General features: G+C 40.0%; 1 protein-coding gene across 1 annotated transcript in view; it reads right to left on the reverse strand.

The window, feature by feature from the left end:
- Positions 1–22766, reverse strand: part of LOC138853499 (DBH-like monooxygenase protein 1 homolog) — a 195614-nt gene extending 172848 nt beyond the window's left edge. Inside the window, exon 1 of the mRNA XM_070090418.1 lies at positions 22449–22766. Within this exon, the coding sequence (XP_069946519.1) occupies positions 22449–22601 (153 nt within the window). The 5' untranslated portion in view covers positions 22602–22766. The remainder of the gene's footprint in view (positions 1–22448) is intronic.
- Between the last annotated feature and the right edge of the window lie 603 nt (positions 22767–23369).

Raw genomic sequence — 23369 nt, forward strand, 5'->3', positions numbered from 1 at the left:
AATTACTAGAGTCAATTATAGCTGAGATTATAAGAAGCCATCTCGATAAGCATAGCTTGATTAATGATACTCAGCATGGATTCACAAGAGGCCGGTCTTGTCTAACTAATTTATTAACTTTCTTCAGAAAAGCTTTTGAGGCTGTTGACCACGATAAAGAATTTGATATTATTTACTTAGATTTTAGTAAGGCATTTGATAGAGTTCCGCACCAAAGACTGTTGAAGAAAGTAGCAGCTCATGGCGGAAATAAATGGTATAAAATACCGACACAATGGCAATATAAACACAAATGCAGTATAATGTGATCCTTTATTGACTACGTTTCGCCCACACAGTGGGCTTTTTCAAGTCACAAACAGAACTACCTGGGGTGGAAGGAACGCGAGTATTTATAGTCCGGCTGAGGTCAGGTGATGATGTACCGAGTTGGGTTGTAGAGTCTAAAAACTTGGGTAGCTTGGAAAGGAGACTGGACAAGTTTGTGAGCAACGAGTTCCTTGAGGAAGAATGCACTATAATTGAACAGGTATTTTCCAAACTCCACTATCCTCGTCACTTCATCAGAGACTGCAGACGGCGAGCACTAAACATCTTCAACACACCCAGAGAAGACACTGCCGAGAAGAGATACATAGTCCTTCCCACCAACTCCATTGCCAAACATGTTTCCAACATCTTTGCCAAAACATCATTCCAAGTATCTACCTCCACAACCACGACCATCAAGGACATCACCAGTAGTAGGCAGGACAAGCCTCCATCCTCTGCAGGGGTATACATAATCCCTTGTAATGACTGCAACAAGTTATACGTGGGCGAAACATCAAGGGACCTCCAAACACGTATTTCAGAACACCAATACGCAAGCAGGTCTGACGACACAAGGAATGCCTGCGTACAACACCGTAATTCACACAACCACTTGATAAACTACAGAAACTCAAGACTTATCGCCACAGAAGACAACACTCAATACCGAAGAATCCTGGAATCATCACTTATTTCTATATCCGACAACTTCAACCAGAATAGTGGCTTCTATAACATAGCTGAACCACTTGCCAAGAAACTTCTTCATCGCTATCCCACATAAGAACACTGTAGAAGGTCTGCTCACAAACTTGTCCAGTCTCCTTTCCAAGCTACCCAAGTTTTTAGACTCTACAACCCAACTCGGTACATCATCACCTGACCTCAGCCGGACTATAAATACTCGCGTTCCTTCCACCCCAGGTAGTTCTGTTTGTGACTTGAAAAAGCCCACTGTGTGGGCGAAACGTAGTCAATAAAGGATCACATTATACTGCATTTGTGTTTATATTGCCAGCAGCTCATGGCATTGGGGGAAGGGTGCTCTCGTGGATCGAATCATGGCTAACAGACAGGAAGCAAAGAGTGTCCATAAATGGGGTTAAATCCGAGTGGGGATCAGTAACAAGTGGCGTTCCACAGGGATCAGTCTTGGGCCCGTTGTTGTTTATAATATATATCAATGATCTTGATGAAGGAATTACTAGTGATATGAGCAAATTCGCCGATGACACGAAGATAGGTAGGATAATTGATTCAAACGTAGATGTTAGGGAACTTCAGGAGGATTTAGACAAACTCTACTCTTGGTCAGAAAAGTGGCAGATGCAGTTCAATGTAGATAAATGCAAGGTTCTGAAGCTCGGGAGTGTCCATAACCCTAGCACTTATAAGTTAAATAATGTAGAACTTAACCATACAGATTGCGAAAAGGACTTGGGGGTTATGGTAAGCAGCAACCTTAAACCAAGACAGCAATGCCTAAGCGTACGTAATAAGGCAAACAGATTACTGGGATTTATATCAAGAAGTGTAAGCAACAGAAGTCCAGAGGTCATACTGCAGCTTTATACATCATTAGTAAGGCCTCACCTAGATTATGCAGTTCAATTCTGGTCTCCATATTACAGAATGGACATAAATTCGTTAGAAAACATTCAGCGTAGGATGACTAAATTAATACATAGCATTAGAAATCTTCCTTATGAAGAAAGATTGAAGACTCTTAAGTTACATTCACTTGTTAGACGAAGAATGAGGGGAGACCTGATCGAAGTGTATAAGTGGAAGATAGGTATTAATAAAGGGGATATTAACAAGGTCTTGAGAATATCTCTCCAAGAGAGAACCCGCAGTAATGGATTTAAATTAGGTAAGTTTAGATTTAGAAAGGACATAGGAAAGTATTGGTTTGGAAATAGGGTAGTAGATGAGTGGAACAGTCTACCTAGTTGGGTTATTGAGGCTAGGACTTTGGGTAGTTTCAAATTTAGGTTGGATAAATACATGAGTGGGATGGGTTGGATTTGAGTGGGACTTGCACATCAGAGCTTGAACATCAAAATGGTATATAATACCGACAGGTTGTTAGGTAAGACACATATGCAACAGTTAGACAACTTTATTCCGAAACGTTTCGCCTACACAGTAGGCTTCTTCAGTCGAATACAGAAAGTAGGCAGGAACAGAAGAGATGTGAAGACGATGTAATCAGTCCATCACCCTTAAAGTCGTAGAATTTGAGGTTGTCAGTCCCTCGGCCTGGAGAAGTTCAGTTCCATAGTCAGGAACTATCTGAAGATCAAGCGACAGTGCGGAGACTTAAATACTGTCGGAAGGAGAGGTGCAGGGTAGTAGTAGTAGTAGTAGTAGTAATAGTAGTAGTGAGAGGCAACTGAGAGGTCATGTCCCTCTCAGATCCAACCCTTCTCACTTGAAAAGCTTGTTCAAGGTGTTTTCTGTACCAAGATGCCACGTGTTGCAGTGTCTGACAAGATGAACATCAAAATGGTATATAATACCGACAGGTTGTTAGGTAAGACACATATGCAACAGTTAGACAACTTTATTCCGAAACGTTTCGCCTACACAGTAGGCTTCTTCAGTCGAATACAGAAAGTAGGCAGGAACAGAAGAGATGTGAAGACGATGTAATCAGTCCATCACCCTTAAAGTCGTAGAATTTGAGGTTGTCAGTCCCTCGGCCTGGAGAAGTTCAGTTCCATAGTCAGGAACTATCTGAAGATCAAGCGACAGTGCGGAGACTTAAATACTGTCGGAAGGAGAGGTGCAGGGTAGTAGTAGTAGTAGTAGTAGTAATAGTAGTAGTGAGAGGCAACTGAGAGGTCATGTCCCTCTCAGATCCAACCCTTCTCACTTGAAAAGCTTGTTCAAGGTGTTTTCTGTACCAAGATGCCACGTGTTGCAGTGTCTGACAAGATGAACATCAAAATGGTATATAATACCGACAGGTTGTTAGGTAAGACACATATGCAACAGTTAGACAACTTTATTCCGAAACGTTTCGCCTACACAGTAGGCTTCTTCAGTCGAATACAGAAAGTAGGCAGGAACAGAAGAGATGTGAAGACGATGTCATCAGTCCATCACCCTTAAAGTCGTAGAATTTGAGGTTGTCAGTCCCTCGGCCTGGAGAAGTTCAGTTCCATAGTCAGGAACTATCTGAAGATCAAGCGACAGTGCGGAGACTTAAATACTTTCTGTATTCGACTGAAGAAGCCTACTGTGTAGGCGAAACGTTTCGGAATAAAGTTGTCTAACTGTTGCATATGTGTCTTACCTAACAACCTGTCGGTATTATATACCATTTTGATGTTCATCTTGTCAGACACTGCAACACGTGGCATCTTGGTACAGAAAACACCTTGAACAAGCTTTTCAAGTGAGAAGGGTTGGATCTGAGAGGGACATGACCTCTCAGTTGCCTCTCACTACTACTATTACTACTACTACTACTACTACTACCCTGCACCTCTCCTTCCGACAGTATTTAAGTCTCCGCACTGTCGCTTGATCTTCAGATAGTTCCTGACTATGGAACTGAACTTCTCCAGGCCGAGGGACTGACAACCTCAAATTCTACGACTTTAAGGGTGATGGACTGATTACATCGTCTTCACATCTCTTCTGTTCCTGCCTACTTTCTGTATTCGACTGAAGAAGCCTACTGTGTAGGCGAAACGTTTCGGAATAAAGTTGTCTAACTGTTGCATATGTGTCTTACCTAACAACCTGTCGGTATTATATACCATTTTGATGTTCATCTTGTCAGACACTGCAACACGTGGCATCTTGGTACAGAAAACACCTTGAACAAGCTTTTCAAGTGAGAAGGGTTGGATCTGAGAGGGACATGACCTCTCAGTTGCCTCTCACTACTACTATTACTACTACTACTACTACTACTACCCTGCACCTCTCCTTCCGACAGTATTTAAGTCTCCGCACTGTCGCTTGATCTTCAGATAGTTCCTGACTATGGAACTGAACTTCTCCAGGCCGAGGGACTGACAACCTCAAATTCTACGACTTTAAGGGTGATGGACTGATTACATCGTCTTCACATCTCTTCTGTTCCTGCCTACTTTCTGTATTCGACTGAAGAAGCCTACTGTGTAGGCGAAACGTTTCGGAATAAAGTTGTCTAACTGTTGCATATGTGTCTTACCTAACAACCTGTCGGTATTATATACCATTTTGATGTTCATCTTGTCAGACACTGCAACACGTGGCATCTTGGTACAGAAAACACCTTGAACAAGCTTTTCAAGTGAGAAGGGTTGGATCTGAGAGGGACATGACCTCTCAGTTGCCTCTCACTACTACTATTACTACTACTACTACTACTACTACCCTGCACCTCTCCTTCCGACAGTATTTAAGTCTCCGCACTGTCGCTTGATCTTCAGATAGTTCCTGACTATGGAACTGAACTTCTCCAGGCCGAGGGACTGACAACCTCAAATTCTACGACTTTAAGGGTGATGGACTGATTACATCGTCTTCACATCTCTTCTGTTCCTGCCTACTTTCTGTATTCGACTGAAGAAGCCTACTGTGTAGGCGAAACGTTTCGGAATAAAGTTGTCTAACTGTTGCATATGTGTCTTACCTAACACATCAGAGCTTATTTCTTGGGTAGCATTGAAAATTGGGTAGGTCAAATGTTTGTTAGTGGGATGAATTGTAAAGGACCTGCCTAGTATGGGCCAACAGGCCTGCTGCAGTGTTCCTCCTTTCTTATGTTCTTATGTTCTATTACCTTGGGTAACTTTGGAAAAAAACACAGGTGGGACAAATATCTAGCTGAGAAAGGAGTTAGAATTTAGAAAGGCACTTGGCTAGCACGGGTCAGTATGCCTGCAAACTCTGACCTTTTGTTATATCCTATTATTATTAAGTTTCCTGGGGAAAAAAAACTGAGCTATGTTGTTGAAGTTGTTGTTCCGGTTGAAATTATTTCACATATTTATGAATAATAATCCCAAGAACAATAGCTTCGACAACAGCTGAGCCTGTTGCTATGACCGGTATCAGACATAAAGGTTATAGTGTTCATGAACACTGAAGCAGACTACTTGCCCGTGCAAGGCAGGTTCTCCAGCTTCCCTCAGGCAATTTCAACACACCTCACCTGACTACCTCACTACGCTTCATATAGTAGTAGGCTACTGAAAGCAGTTAAGAGTTTTTACGAGGATAGCGAGACTCAGATTAGAGTATGTAGGAGAGAGGGAGATTATTTCCCAGTAAAAGTAGACGTTAAACGAGGATGCATGATGTCACCATGGTTGTTCAATATTTACAGATGGGGCTGTAAGAGAAGTGAATGCTCGGGTGTTGGGAAGAGGTTGGAGATTAAAATACAAAGTGAGAGCTATCACACCTGCTTTTCGTTGGTGACACTGTGCTTCTGGGAGATTCTGAAGAGAAGTTGCAGAGGTTGGTGGAGAGTTTGGAAGGGTTTGTAAAATAAAGAAATTAAGAACATAAGAAAGAAGGAACACTGCAACATGCCTACTGACCCATGCGAAGCAGGTCCATGGCAATTCCCCCCCCCCGGCCTAGAACAATGACCACCTAGTCAGGTCACTTCTACTTAAGGAAGGAGCACGGCACCAGACCTGGTAGCCCATGCTAGTCAGGTCCAACTCACACCCACCCATTTTTAAAACTACACAACGTCTTAGCGTCTATGACGGTACTCGGGACTTTATTCCACTCATCCACAACTCTGTTACCAAACCAGTGTTTCCCTATATCCTTCCTGAATCTGAACTTTTCCAACTTGAAGCCATTGCTGCGAGTCCTGTCTTGGCTGGATATTTTCAGCACGCTATTTACATCCCTTTTATTTATTCCTGTTTTCCATTTATACACCTCAATCATAACCCCCCTAATTATACGCCTTTCTAGAGAGTGCAGATTCAGGGCCCTTAGTCTGTCCTCATAGGGAAGATTTCTGATACATGGGATCAACTTTGTCATCCTCCTCTGTACGTTTTCCAGTGCAATGAGCAAGGTGATGATAACAAAAAAAAAAATAGGTAATGAAAGATTGGAGGGAGTGAAATTTTTCAGATATTTGGGGATGAACTTTGTCTGCAGATGGGTCTATGAAAGACGAGGTGAATCACAGAACTGATGAGGGGGAAAAAGGTGAGTGGAGCACTAAGGTGTCTATGGAGACAAAGAATGTTATCCATGGAAGCAAAGAGGAGGAATGTATCAGAGTACAGTGGTACCAACGCTCTGATATGGGTGTAAAGCATGGGTGGTGAATGTTGCAACAAGGAGAAGGCTAGAGGCAGTGGAGATGTCGTGTCTGAATGCAATGTGTGGTGTGAATATAAGGCAGAGAATCCATAATTTGGAGATTAGGAGGAGTGGGGTTTCTAAAAGTGTTATCCAGAGGGCAGAGGAAGGATTGGAGGGAGGGAGGGAGGGGGGGTCAAGGAGGTTTTGTGTGAGGGGCTTGGACTTCCAGCAAGCATGTGTGAGCGTGTTAGATAGGAACGAGTGGAGACTAATGGTTTTTATGATTTGACGTGCTGTTGGAGTGTAAGATACCTAAGTGTTGCACATGTGTTTAATTTATCAACTTGTCGGTTCTCTGAGTCATTCGTCTACATTCCTGTCTGACACAGCAACATCTTGGGATCTTAATACAGGGAATTCTTCACTTGCCTAACCCTTGGGCATGACCTACTTCCACATTGGACAAATGTGATCCCACCTACGACTGCTGCACCTCTCCTGCCTACAGTATATAAGCTACTTCCTCGCACATATGCTGTATTCTTTTCAAGATTGATGGACAGATTACATCGACTCAAGGCTGAGGGACTGATTATCTCAAACTCCTGTTCTTCACCGTTCTCCTTTGTATGAACTGATGAAGCCACTGTGTGGTGAAAAGGTTCCTCAATAAAGATACCCAAGTGTTGCACATGTATCTAATTTATCAACTTGTCGGTTCTCTGAACCATTCATCTACAATTAAATTTAGCCTAATCCATCTAAATATATTTTAGATAAGTTTACAATACTTTAATAATAAACAAACACAATGAAATATATTTTTCCTTAGGTTCAGAATGATTTTTGCGAAATTATTGCATACACAAATTTTCGCTTGCCTTATTCGGCAAGAAGAGCGTTTATAAAGGCTCAGAGTGAGGTGTAATACTAGTGAGGTACGATTTCGATGTTCACTAGTGGTAGTAGTAGTAGTAGTAGTAGTAGTAGTAGTAGTGGTAGTGACAAAAGTAATACAATATGGTAGAGCAATTAATTCGTACATGAGTAAAAGGATATAAAAGCTATTACTTGGGTAACATAAAAATAGGTTGGACAAATATAGAGTGGAATGAGGCAGCTTGTTTCAGTGTTCACTCTCTGTGCTTTGTGTAGTATAACAGGAGAGACTATGTGATGGCAGGGTTTACTGTTTTCAGGAGGATTCTTGCTAAGACTTCGGAGATGGTGAAGCTGCCATTGTTTTGTTTAATTGTATTCGAAACAGCGATCAGTGCTGATTCGAGGCACTTGCGTCTGCGGAAATTAGTTTCTTTGATCACTAATTGGGCGTCTCTGAATTTCATGAGATGATTGGTGGAATTTCGGTGTTGTACACAGGCTGTGTACGAATGGTATATAATACCGACAAGATGAGATTAAGACACATGTGCAACATCTGGGTATCTTTATTGTAGACGTTTCGCCATCCAGTGGCTTTATCAATACAAATTCTAGGACATAACTTGAAGACAGTAGAACTATGTACAGAAGATGAGGTAATCAGTCCCTCAACCTAGGAGTAGGTGCGAAGAGCACCATAGTCGTGGAGATTCTGAAGCAGAAGAAAGGAGCCTGGCGCTTATATAGTAACGTCAGGTGTAGCAGACGAGGGCATATTCACTGGTAGGCGGGATTCCCCAGTGGAAGTAGGTCCTTCCCAAAGAGATGGGTTAGTTGTAGTAGTAGTTGTAGTAGTAGTAGTAGTTGTCGTAGTCGTGAAGGTTATGTACATGTCCTCAGAATTAAGATTCCATCATGTTGCAGTATCTGACAAGTTGTGTACGAATGGTATATAATACCGACAAGATGAGATTAAGACACATGTGCAACATCTGGGTATCTTTATTGTAGACGTTTCGCCATCCAGTGGCTTTATCAATACAAATTCTAGGACATAACCTTCACGACTACGACAACTACTACTACTACTACAACTACTACTACAACTAACCCATCTCTTTGGGAAGGACCTACTTCCACTGGGGAATCCCGCCTAACAGTGAATATGCCCTCGTCTGCTACACCTGACGTTACTATATAAGCGCCAGGCTCCTTTCTTCTGCTTCAGAATCTCCACGACTATGGTGCTCTTCGCACCTACTCCTAGGTTGAGGGACTGATTACCTCATCTTCTGTACATAGTTCTACTGTCTTCAAGTTATGTCCTAGAATTTGTATTGATAAAGCCACTGGATGGCGAAACGTCTACAATAAAGATACCCAGATGTTGCACATGTGTCTTAATCTCATCTTGTCGGTATTATATACCATTCGTACACAACTTGTCAGACACTGCAACATGATGGAATCTTAATTCTGAGGACATGTACATAACCTTCACGACTACGACAACTACTACTACTACTACAACTACTACTACAACTAACCCATCTCTTTGGGAAGGACCTACTTCCACTGGGGAATCCCGCCTACCAGTGAATATGCCCTCGTCTGCTACACCTGACGTTACTATATAAGCGCCAGGCTCCTTTCTTCTGCTTCAGAATCTCCACGACTATGGTGCTCTTCGCACCTACTCCTAGGTTGAGGGACTGATTACCTCATCTTCTGTACATAGTTCTACTGTCTTCAAGTTATGTCCTAGAATTTGTATTGATAAAGCCACTGGATGGCGAAACGTCTACAATAAAGATACCCAGATGTTGCACATGTGTCTTAATCTCACGTTGTACACAGGCGTTGTTCAAGTTATCGTTCCTACATGCGTAAATGTGTTCATTGTAATGGCTTGATAAAGCTCCTGGAGAGCGAAACGTTGCCACAATAAATGTCACATTAGTTGCACTTGTGTCCTTTTACTTTACATATTGTCGGTAATTCTACCAACTTTATTACAAGAAGAGCGTTGCTATTTAAGCCAAAAGCGCAAGTTTTACCTATATGGCACGACATACATATAATCCTCTCTCTTCAGACAGATCTGTTTGCGACTTGATAAAGTCAGCTGTGTGGTCTAAAGGTCGTTAATAAAGCGCTGCATTATGCTGCATTTCTGTGTTGTTCTATCGTACCTGCATTTTATACTATTTCTCTCCAAGACATACAAAACTTTGAAACATAGACGTGAACTCCAGCCAGATTTGGAGAGGCTGAAGAATTTAGAGTTCAGTGCGAATAGATGCAGAGAAATGAGGATTGGAGATTATTTATTCTAGACAGCATAAGAAACATTATTATGAAGTTATACCTGTGTCACTGCAAAGTATAATCCGATTTACAGTGACAGACCTGTATGTATTTCGTAATGACTGTCAGGATCTGAACTCCACTGTGAAATGTTATCACCTCATTTGTGAACCTGATTGTTTTATAAAAACACCAATCCATTTCCAGGAACGTGATAGATTAAAATGTCAACAAATTACTCAAAAATTAATTTATTGTGTAGCGTAAAAGAGGACCTTAATTCATTTAACAATCGATAGTTCTCGTAGGAGAAGAAAGAGTGCTCTTACACAATGCTATCTTAACACGCTAAGTGAATTTACATATAATATATATATATATATATATATATATATATATATATATATATATATATATATATATATATATATATATATATATATATATAGGGAGGTACCACCTCCAGAACTGTCCTGGGGACCCTCATCCTCAGAAAAAAGACTAAACTTGTTTCAAGGAAAACTCGAAGTTCTCCCTGAAGCTATTTGAGAATTTTCTCCTACCACCCCATATATATATATATATATATATATATATATATATATATATATATATATATATATATATATATATATATATATATATATATATATATATATATGTCGTGCCGAATAGGCAGAACTTGCGATCTTGGCTTAAACAGCAACGCTCATCTTGCCATATAGGACAAGCGAAAATTTGTGTATGCAATAATTTCTCCAAAATCATTCTGAACCTAACTAAAAAAATATGTTTCACTGTGTTTGTTTAGCATTAAATTATTGTAAACAAATCTAAAATATATTTAGTTGGGTTAGGCTAAAATAAATTGATCTTGTTATAATAATGTTAGGTAAGTTTTCTAAGATTCGTTTGGAGCAAACTTAAATTTTTTTACATTAACATTAATGAAAAAAATAGATCTTTAAACGTATAAGAGAAAATTTTAGAAAGGACTTAATTTTAAATGAGTTCTTGCTAACTGATCAGTTTTACATATTCGGCACGACACACACACACACACACACACACACACACACACACACACACACACACACACACACACATATATATATATATATATATATATATATATATATATATATATATATATATATATATATATATATATATATATATATATATATATATATATATATATATATATATATATTGATGACTTTGAATGTGAGCAGTGTTGTCAACTAGACCATGCCGGCCTAACACGATTCTATCAGGTATATTTCTCTATACCATAGGAAAATTAGCATAATCCCAGTGTAACCATAAATGCACGTTTTACAGACGAATCTCGCACAAGCATGGCTGAGTTATGCTCGGGCTCAAGTGCCCTCCAAGCTCCTATGATTCACGAAATCGTAATGACACGATTCCAAACAAACCAGAGAATACGTGATGCTCGAACTCATGGCAAGCTAGTTTTAAAACTACCAGGCCAGAGCGTCGTCCACTCTGCTTCACGAGTCATAGTGGCGGTTTTGATGGGAATTAGCTAGAGCGCGCCACAAATATGCTGGTGAGATTTGTCTGTAGAAACCTGGTGGTTACAGTGTGGATTATGCTAACTTTTTTATTGTGTACAGAAACAAAAATATACCTAGTTGGATGAATCTTATCAGATCAGTTTTAAAACTAGCTTGCCATGGGTTCGAATCCCACCCGTTCTGCGATTTGTTTGTATGTTGTGACGATTTCGTGACCAGACTCGTTGACTCGTAACACAGCTGGATGAACGATGGTGTAATCCAGCAGCTTGTGAGAAACACTACGTTTGCAGTGAAGCCTTTATTACTAGGCTGTGCAGGGAACAAGATCTGCCCTCTGCGCCTCCACGTACATCGGTACCTAAAATATTCATATTTCTAAGTAATGTCTCTCCATACCCCAGATTTCTGCCGAGTCTAATTCTAGCTGCGTGACCCTTTCGGTCAAGTTTAAATTTATTATTATTAATATTATTCGGCCATGCTTATATTGCTTATAATTATTGCTCAGCCTGACCTAACGGTCCTTCTTTGCCTCATAAGGCAAAAATGTAATAAAAATTTCACTGCAAACACTGTCATTTTCGTGACAATACTTTCACAGTCTCGTACCGACTGATACTGTTACCATCTCGACTCCTTGCGGCTTACTTAGTGTTCAGGTTTTTTAAAGTTAACAGTTATAGTGGCATAGGAATCATACCGTTGTGGATGAACAATTTACAACCGACAAATTAGAAACTGAAATAAAATTAAAACTCATTCCGTCCCAGTCATTGTCAAGTTACGAACTAATAATGGTCCGGACAGAAGAAACCAATTTGATTTGCAAAGTGATCTGATGATAAATTAGACACATGTGCAACTCTTGGGTATCTTTACTGAGGAAACGTTTCGCCACTCAGTGGCTTCATCAGTCCATACAAAGGAAAATCGTGAAGAACAGGAGGAGAATGGGATAATCAGTCCCTCAACCTTGAGTCGATGTGGTCAGTCCATCAATCTTGAACAGAATACAGCATATGACCAGAGAAGTAGCTTATATACCGTAGGCAGGAGAGGTCCAGCAGTCGTAGGTGGTGTCTCATTTGTCCAATGTGGAAGTAGGTCGTGCCCAAGGGTTAGGCAAGCAAAAAATTGCCAAGTATTAAGATCCCAAGAAGTTGCAGTGTCTGTCAGACACTGCAACTTCTAATATAAAAGTAATTATGATGAAAAAAGGTCAGTTCCACGAACAAAAAGATCACATATACTTGAGAGTCAGCAGCATGATCCAAGTCACACAGAAGGTTGTGTGCGCCAAAGCCTCACTCTACCGAGAATTATCCCATAGCGAAAATTTTTATTGAAGGAAGAGGGTTACACTCCAAAAGCCTGTCGGACCCCGTGTAACTTGTCGCTCGTCTGTAGAAACCATTGGGCCCGTCACTTTTCAAGGACTTATCACTAACTTAAGACATAAGTATGAGATCGGAACAGAGACCTTATCCTCAGTATCTGATTTTATTCTCGGGGATCCCGACATATCCTTGACACCAACAAAACTCCAGAATCGTGTGCTGGGCAGGAACGTGGACTAACTACTCCTGGATATTATGGACACCAGGATGGACAGAAACATTAGGCCAGTACTAACAGAGCACACAAGTCCCAGTGAAGAGTGAAGGTGGAGCTCTGCAATTAACACACCTGCTAACTGTACACAATATAAGTCCTTATTACTGATTACCACAAAGCCAACACCACTTCTTACTCTTCGATCCATCAATAAAGGCCTTAATTCTTAAAGCATGAACTGAATCTTACTTGAAAAATTTAGCCAAGGAGTGCCCATACATTGCATACAAAGCCTGAACACTGCATAAGGAGGGCAGAAAAAATCCAACCTCAGGGTCCACATTCATCCATAGGAGCCAACATCCAAACATAAAACGGCACTGAGAAGAGTATGTATGTATGTATGTGTAATATGAAATATACATTTTGTTTGTGATACTTATGTAAATTTTAATCCCTTCGTGTGGGAGACAATCCATCCTTAGAGATGGACAATTCACCCTTGCAACCGAGGTAAAAATGTTGCGCCAACAAGCCTTGCCACCTGAAGCTCGGTGGGATGATGTATTACCAAAAATAAAAGGATAATGGAAATCATTATAGTATTTATATAAATTAACATCTACAGTCATCAAAGAGGAGATGAATCACACCTGATTTTGTTTCAGCTATGAAGCATCAGTGGATGATCAACTCTGACAATTAATGACCAGACTAGCTGCTCAAAAGAGCTATTTTGTAGTTGGAATTAACTACTGATAACTGTAAAGTTAGGAGTTACTTAAGATTATGTGGACGAGTTATCTGAGCTTACGAAATTAATAAATATTTTAGTGTGGGGTGATTCTGATATCGTGTTTTAATAGTTGAAACAAAAACTATAATTGCTCTGTAAAAAACAGAGCAGCTAAAATTAATAAACTGCAAATTGATTTCAATTTTTTTTTTTGTAGCTAAGAACCACAACCCAACGACTGACTCGGGAGACGACATTAAGAACATTAAGGTTTAGTGGACCCGAGCGCTTCATAAAGACAACTGTTCAAACCAGACGGCCCATATAGTTCACAATTTCAAGGAAGAGACTGCAAAATACTCGTGCGTGTAAACAAGCGTTAGAACAGTGGTTCCCAAAAGGATGCGGGGCGCCACACTGGTGCGGGGCGCCACACTGGTGCGGGGCGCCACACTGGTGCGGGGCGCCACACTTGTGCGGGGCGCCACACTGGTGCGGGGCGCCACACTGGTGCGGGGCGCAACACTGGTGCGGGGAGAGAGGATGGCAAGTGTGGCGGGAAGATTCAAGGACAAAAAAACATTTAAACATTCATGCAAAACAACCAAAGGGGGAGTAGAATGATAGCTCTAGGCCTTTCGTGTTGCAGTCAACACACCAGGAGCTTGCAGCATTGTAGTAATGTTGCAAGCTCCTGGTGTGTTGATTGCAACACGAAAGTCCTAGAGCTATCATTCTACTCCCCCATTGGTTGTTTTGCATCCTGTATCGCTTGGTTTGCAATATTTGCTTAAACATTCATGTATAGAAACCAGTAAAAGTTTCCAGATTTCGTGCCATCTTTCTGTGTTAAATACAGTGCTGAGGACGAGCCTCAAAGAAACAAATAAAATGATCTCTCGTTTTGCATTAGCGCACCGCTAACATAATCCATTATCTCTTACATATGTAAGAGGCTCCTCTACGAGTACATTTTGGGAATGAATCACGTGTTTATGTAGCTGCATTGTTTTATTCTTTCTGGATGCTCTGTGATCATATAAAATAGCTATGTTCTATGTTATGAATCAAGCACTGCTATTAGTTTTTAATCTATTTATCAATAAAAAAAATAGGCGTGGCGAGAGCAAATTTTTATTCCGAAAGCGCGGCCAAGAAAAAAAAAAGTTTGGGAAACACTGCGCCAGAGGTTCAGTAAAGGGGAAGGATAGAAAGTATCTGAAGAGGGGAATGATAGAGCCTAGTTCAGTTTGCAGACTTGTATGTGACAGTGGAAACTTTAGAGTAACTGATGTGTATTTAGAATCTAAGAGAGACTTTACAAGGTGAGAAGACAACGAGAGTCAATATATTATTGGATTTGAAAGATACAAGCTGATTCCTATAATGATTTATTACTATCTTTAGTCAAGAATGCAATAAAATCAGAATATATATTGCAAATGTGGAAGAATATAACTGACATCTTCACTGCATGACCATTACTGAGCAACAAAACAAGTGAACCATGCAGGCTTTAAGCCAGATTTGTCTTTAATGGAAGCTGACAGCTCTTAAGACTCGATGATAAACGAGAGTGAGAGAAAGCTATGATGTCAGCACCTGAATGATAGCAGAAAAGAAGTCTAAAAGATATATAAATGTGAAGATATATAAAATATTTTTAGGTTTTTTGTCTCAACTGAGTCACTGTACCAGTTACTAGTAACTTAAGTCATATTATAGACCACTAGAGGCGCTGTACCAGTTACTAGTAACTTAAGTCATATTATAGACCACTAGAAGCGCTGTACCAGTTACTAGTAACTTAAGTCATATTATAGACCACTAGAGGCGCTGTACCAGTTACTAGTAACTTAAGTCATATTATAGACCACTAGAGGCGCTGTACCAGTTACTAGTAACTTAAGTCATATTATAGACCACTAGACGCGCTGTACCAGTTACAAGTAACACAGGTCATATTACAGACCACTAGAGGCGCTGTACCAGTTACTAGTAACACAGGTCATAAGGTGTCGAACTAGAGATTACATACTGTGACTAGTCAGTGCTACAGATCATTAAAGTATTAGAAACCAGAATCTAATGCAAAAAAATATAATTCTTCTAGAATATATGATTTGTATTTCTGATGTATTTTATATTCCCAATTCAATTATAATTACGATTATTCTAGCCATTACATATTACATTTATTTAAAACATATAAACAACAAGGTAATTGTTTACCTCAACCCAACAGAATCTCATTCATGTGTGATGTAGATATTTATCTCTGTCCCACCTTCTGTTATGACCAAGGTCATAATGAGATTGATTTATATACATTGTATATGTATTGTCCACTTAATATTATACTCGGGGTTTCTTTAATATTAGCTAAATTAAAGATTCCACTAGTTTATAATATTATCTGGTTTAAGAATATGTAATTATTATGATTATACCAGGGTATGGTGTGTGTGTGTGTGTGTGTGTATACATTACTCAAGATATATATATATATATATATATATATATATATATATATATATATATATATATATATATATATATATATATATATATATATATATATATATCTTGAGTAATGTGTTTGGTAGGTAGGCAACACCTGGCTAAAGTTTGTAACGAGGTATGTCCTTGGGGGGGGGGGTAGTTCAAATCGCTCTATCCTCTCCCCTTTGACTTGACGTCATGAAGGGACTGACTGTGTAAGTTCAGCTCACACTCACTGCTGACTCGGTGAACAGTATCTTAGCAGACCTAGTAGTACTCAGGTAATGTTCACTCTTGGTGTCTTAGAGTCTAGCTTAGAAACTCCTGAACTGGCTTGAGTTGGGAATTCTGCGGTGAAGTCCGTAGACAGTTATATCCAGATATCTTCGGCATACGATGTGACTACCTGTGTCGTGTGCAGAATTCCAAGTGATATTGACCTTACGCCAGTGTGTTACTCAGTGAAGGTGTTCCTTCTGGATGTATATACTCTCATGTCATGTGTCACTACTGAGGAAATGGTCTTGCTCTTCTGATTATTTTCAAGTGTAGTGTCCGTATAGACATTGATGATTGAAGACGTTAATTGATGGTTGATAAGACCCGTACTATTGTATACCTACAACTTAGATTTTTTCAGTCACATAAAAATACTAAGTAATATTTAATAGACATTTACGAATATCCAAGAGAAGTATTTAAGCTTTTAATAAAAAAAAACTGAGAATGCTGAGTAACTCTTATTTGCGCCTTATATGTAAAAGATTTGAAGTTCCTTCTTATTCGAAGAAGTGATTTTGTTACGGAGTGCACTAACCTGGCCAAAGACTAAGATTCGAACCATAACACCTCCGCTCGCATCTCGCTGAAATTATTATTGTTGATTAACACTTTAGTCTCCCCAAGAAATGTCTTTAGAAGATGACCGACAGTACATTTACAGGCTTCAAAAGTGTACTTAAAGTACATCTCTCATAACCGATTACAACTGGACAATTTGCCAAAGAATTAGAAAACTGGAGGAAATAAATTGTGAGCAAAGGCAGAGAAGGATGCCTCCAGTTCCCTGGATCAAAAGCCTTTCCTCGGCATCAAGGCATCCCCTCTAAAGGGGAAAAATCTTGTCATAAAATACAGTGAAATTCTCCACTAATTTAAACTTTCACTAGAAACAAAATTATAATTAATGAGTAATTAAAAAGTCTGAGGATAATTAAACAATAACTTACGAAGATTTAAGACCAGAGCCTGGAACCTTGCTAGAGGGTAAGATCAGAGCCAGAAGCCTTGCTAGAAGCTAAGATCAGAGCCCGAAGCTTTGTAAGACGCTAAGCCCGTAGCTTTGCAAAATGCTCAATCTACTAAACGACACAGACACCTACAAACTTCTCACAAGTGAAGCAAAGAACCTAGCCAAAACTTTTCTATGGAAGACTCGTCACAAGGGAAGAAACTTCTGCACACCATCGCCACCAATCCCAGACCGGCCAGAATAAACGGTCTGCCGAAAACTCACAAGCCACGAATTCCATCGAGACTCGTGTCCCCTGGAATATGTAGTGTCCTCCCATCCCATCAAGAATGTTGCTAAATCATCTAACTAAACTCTTGCCTCATGAATGCCTTGCTAATGACATAGGCGGTGTGGGTGGGAATGGGTGGTTTTGATAAGGACCTGCCTTGTATGGACTAGTTGGGCTGCTGCTGTGTTCCTCCATTCTTATGCAAGCAGTTGGTGTAGCTGGCTGAAGAGAAGAAATGAAGAGGGGAAGGAAACAGGTTTCCAGGTAGTGAGTTTCTTAGGGTTGGAAGACGAGATGCCTTTAATAGCATCTTGATCATCTAGTACAGGTCGAGGGCATCTGGACACTTGCGTTGATCCAATCTGTCCTGTGACGTGCGATCGACTAAAAATCGACGCGCCGTCGTGGGAGAATCCTGGTGCATGGTTAGGGTAGAATGTCACATGTATCAAAAAGGTCTGCCGAACACCGGAACAGGAGTTAGGCAACGAGGTGTTGCCCAAAAGCGGCACTGGGTTCGAAAGAAGTTCCGTGGGCGGGTCAGAGTGAGGGTAAAGGACCCGGGAGGCAAATTATAAACTAAACAATCCATGAATTACGGTTTAATTTATGTTTAAAAAAAAGGGAAGGGAAAGGAAGAAGGGCATCTCAGAGGATAAAAAAAAAAAAGATATCGTATATTCCCCTCCGTGTCCAGAGTATCCCTCGTCGCAACTAGTGCCGAAATTGCATGAAAAACACTTTCCTCTCTACCCTTTATACCAGTAATCCAGGGTGGCAACCTCGCATCCACTCAGCCACCTCGGCAAGCGAAAGAGAAGAGTGAACGAAAACCCAATAAAGAGTTTTACCACTTTTGGCCACCTCCAAAAACCGACAAGCAAAGTACCTCAGTGCATCTCCAGATGCTTCGAGTCCCACGGCGTATACCACCTCCAAGGACCTCATCGGAATGGAATACATAAATCCCTTCTTCCTCAACCTAGGGGTTCTAATATGCAAGTGAAATATCCCCAAAGGCTGAATGGATAACGAAGGAGGGGGGGGGATCAAATTCGATCTGATGAAGTACACTAAAAGTCTAATTCTTCGGATCAAAAATCAACCAGATCAAGAGAATTCCATTTCCCCATCCTGAAGAGGATTGCGATAAGATTAATCTCGTGTCTGAAGGGAGGGAGGAAGCTCTCTATAAGGAAAATATAAAGGAATTCAACCTGACGACCCAGGCAGAGAGAACTATAGCGGATATAATTATGGCGTAACAATTCTCAGGAACTGATAAGGCGCATAACAAAACAGCCATGGGAACATGGATGGACGTTAAAATTGTAAGAGGAACAGCAGCGTTAGGGAAGTAAGAAAGTGGATGTGGACTTGCAGACAAACTCATACATATAGTTTGAAGCGCAGGTGTAACTGAGCTCAAAAGGTCAGTAATACCAGTCGATAAAGTTCATGCGGCAGAGCCAGGAGCCATGAATCGAAACCCACAAACACAACTCGGGGATTACAAATAAGTGAATACTATTTATACATAATATATATAAAATTTACTTGTATTATATATAAAACAATATTTTAAATAAAATTAAAGATAAAATGCAATACAATAAAATGCGACGGCTGGATAATCAGTGCAAGAAAGAATGTGCCGTGTAACATCTTACAGGCAAATACGTCAGTAACACCGATAATATAACACGGATGTTAGCTATTTTCATCATACCTCAAGCAAACGCTTGTCAATGAAACAAAGGCAGGTGCAAAAGATGTCAGGTGTAGCATAACGCAATAATATTAAAATCTTTATCAAGAATGCATAATAACCAAACAGGGTATCAGATACCCCACTTGGATCACCTAGACAACACAGGTAAGTAAGCGGCAGCTGCTGCAGCAGCGTGTCCTTAGTTACTCTATCTCCACGTGTTCTTACATAAGAACATAAGAAAGAAGGAACACTGCAGCAGGCCTACTGGCCCATGCGAGGCAGGTCCAAGCCTCCTACCGGCTTAAGCCAATGCCCTAACCTAGTCAGGGCAGGTCACATTCACTTAAGGAAGGAACACGACAACTGACCTAGTAGCACAAGCTAATCAGGTCCAACTCACACCCACTCATGTATTTATCTAACCTATTTTTAAAACTACACAACGTTTTAGCCTCAATAACTGTACTTGGGAGTTTGTTCCACTCATCCACAACTCTATTACCAAACCAGTGCTTTCCTATATCCTTCCTGAATCTGAAATTTTCCAACTTAAAACCATTGCTATGAGTCCTGTCAAGGCTAGATATTTTCAGCACGTTATTTACATCCCCTTTATTTATTCCTGTCTTCCATTTATACACCTCAATCATATCCTCCCTAATTCTACGCCTTTCTAGAGAGTGCAGATTCAGGGACCTCAGTCTATCCTCATAGGGAAGATTTCTGATACATGGGATCAACTTTGTCATCCTCCTTTGTATGTTTTCCAGAGCATTTATATCCATTCAATAATACGGTGACCAAAACTGTGCAGCATAATCTAAATGAGGTCTAACCAAGGATATATAGTGTTGAAGAACAACCTGAGGACTCCTATTATTTATGCTTCTTGAGATGAAGCCAAGGATTCTGTTAGCTTTATTGCCAACACTTATGCACTGTTGTCTTGATTTCAGATTACTGCTAACCAGGACTCCTAAACCTTTTTCGCAATCCGTAATATTAAGATCGGCATTATTTAGTTTATATGTGGTATGGTTATTTTCCTGTCCAACATTTAGAACTTTGCCTTTGTCTATATTAAACTGCATCTGCCACTTCTCCGACCACTGCATCAGTCTATTCAAATCTTCCTGGAGTGCTCTAATGTCCTCGTCAGAATGAATTTTGGTGTCATTGGCAAACTTGCTTATGTCGCTCTTTATGCCCTCATCAATGTCGTTTATGTAGATTGTGAACAACAGGGGGCCCAACACTGACCCCTGTGGAACACCGCTCGTGACGCTTCCCCACTCTGATTTCTCCCCATTTATGCAAACTCTCTGCTGCCTATTTGTCAACCATGCCTCTATCCAGGAAAAAATTTCTCCTCATATTCCATGTGCCTTAATTTTCCTCAATAGTCTCTGATGTGGGACCCTGTCAAAAGCCTTACTGTAGTCCATATACACAATATCATATTCATTACCATGATCTACCTCCTCAAATACCTTAGTGAAAAAAGTTAATAAATTCGTAAGGCAGGAACGCCCTTTTGTAAAACCATGCTGAGATTCGTTGATTAATTTGTGCTTTTCAAGGTGGCTACGAACTGCCTCGGCAATTATTGATTCCATAAATTTTCCCACTATGGAGGTTAGGCTTATTGGTCTATAGTTCGAAGCTAAGGACCTGTCACCTGTTTTGAAAATAGGTATCACATTTGCCATTTTCCACTTATCTGGCACCATGCCAGTCTGTAGTGATATATTGAAAAGATTAGCCAGAGGTTTGCTAAGCTCCTCTTTACATTCCTTTAGAACCCTTGCATAAGTTCATCAGGGCCTGGGGATTTGTTAGGTTTTAATTTATCAATTTGCCTAAGAACCATGTCACTTGTGACCCTAATCGTGCATAGTTTATTATCATCCTGTTCTAAATAATTTATTATTTCTGGAATATCGCTAGTATCTTCCTGAGTAAAAACTGAGAGGAAGTATGTGTTAAAAATTCTACACATTTCCTTATCACTGTCTGTGAGCTGACCCGAGTAACTTTTGAGTGGGCCTATCTTGTCCCTGATCTTACTTCTGTATACCTGAAAGAATCCTTTTGGGTTAGTCTTCGATTCTCTTGCAACTTTAACCTCATAATCTCTTTTTCCTTTTCTTATTCCCTTTTTTATTTTTCTCTTTAACTGAATATATTGATTTCTTAACTGCATCTCTCCTCTTTTGATTTGCCTATATATACCTCTCTTTTGACCAATGAGATGTTTTAGTCTATTGTTCATCCATTTAGGATCATTTTTGCTTGATCTGATTTCCTTATTTGGAACGTAAGTTGTCTGAGCAACTAGAACTATGCCCTAGAAAACGTCATATCGGCAATCATCACCACCTACCTGACCCATAGTCAGGTCATTCCAGTTCAGCCCACCCAAGTAATTTTTCAGTCCTATGAAATCAGCCAAGCGGAAGTCAGGGACAGAGATCTGATTGCCATTATTAGGAGAATTCCATGATATATTAAAACTGAGTGATTTGTGATCACTTTCCCCGAGCTCATCATTAACCTCAAGATTATTAATTAGCGTTTCCCTGCTGGCAAGAACCAAGTCAAGCAGGTTATTTCCTCTAGTTGGCTCTGTCACAAACTGCTTTAAAAAACAACCATGAATCGTATCAAGAAAGTCACTTGATTCTAAATTTCCTGTCAAATTGCTCCTGTCAATCTGTCTATAGTTGAAATCTCCCATTATCACAACATTTTCGTATGTAAAGGCCTTACGAATTTCATCCCATAGAAGTTTACCGCACTCCCTGTCAAGATTTGGGGCCCTGTAAATCACACCCAAAATTAGTTTTTCACGGCCTCTCATAGTGCCGGCACTACTGAACTTTACATTATAACAAAGACCCGTAATTTTCTCTGACGAATAAAGCAATACCAGAGCTGGTGGTTATAATACCAGCCAGGTATTATAACCACCAGCTCTGGTCACTTCCACGTCCATATTCTGCTGACCGCCAGAACCACAAAAAACAAATCCAACGTGTTTTACAATTATCTCGCTACCAGGCAATAAACAGTAAACAGTGTTATGCACTTACCTCCACCATGAGGACGTTCTTTTTGACGTCGACCGTCCAAAACAAGACAACATTGCCTTTATCATCCATGGGTGATTCCTGCTGCCAGGCGGCTGCCGCCACCCAGCCACAGCACGACACTGCTGTCAACAACACCAGCTCCGGCAGTAGCATGGTTCACCAGCCCTCGTCTACTGTATGTGCCTTAATGGATCACTTCTTTATTACATAGGTTGTTTATGGCTTCACTTTCACTTTTCTCATGTTTATTTAGATCTTTGGTTTAGTTATAGGCTACATATTTGGAGCTTCAAGTGATGTTGGGGAGTTTTGTGAAGGCGGTCTATCAGAAGAAAATAGAAAAGTAGAATTACTACACGATGTATTAATAGTTAATCGTGCTTTTTTGTCATGCTTAAAAAATCCAGTAAATTTTCAAAGTATACAGCGAGAGTTCATAGTGAATATCTTGACATTAACATAAATTAATATTTAATAAATGTATGCGTGAGGAGAGCCGTTAAAATTCATTTGTGTTAATTATAAAGCCTACGTCTGCATCATGTACGAATTGAATTAATCTTCACACACACACAAACATGTATGTATGTATATATATATATTATATATATATATATATATATATATATATATATATATATATATATATATATATATATATATATATATATATATATGTGTGTGTGTGTGTGTGTGTGTGTGTGTGTGCGTGTGTTTGTATATATATGAAAAACAACCATTGTGAAAGAATGGTGCAATTCCAAGCGATTTCGTGACTTCATACATTATCAAGGAACTATAAAAACAATACATCAAAGGAAGGCATAAAAAGGGTCAAGACTACACCTCACCATCACATCCCACAACAAAGAAGCACCTGACGCGTGACGACACCCGACTCATGAGAAAGGAGGAACACTA

The sequence above is a fragment of the Cherax quadricarinatus genome, chromosome 31, assembly GCF_038502225.1.
Source record: "Cherax quadricarinatus isolate ZL_2023a chromosome 31, ASM3850222v1, whole genome shotgun sequence".
NCBI lineage: Eukaryota > Metazoa > Arthropoda > Malacostraca > Decapoda > Parastacidae > Cherax > Cherax quadricarinatus.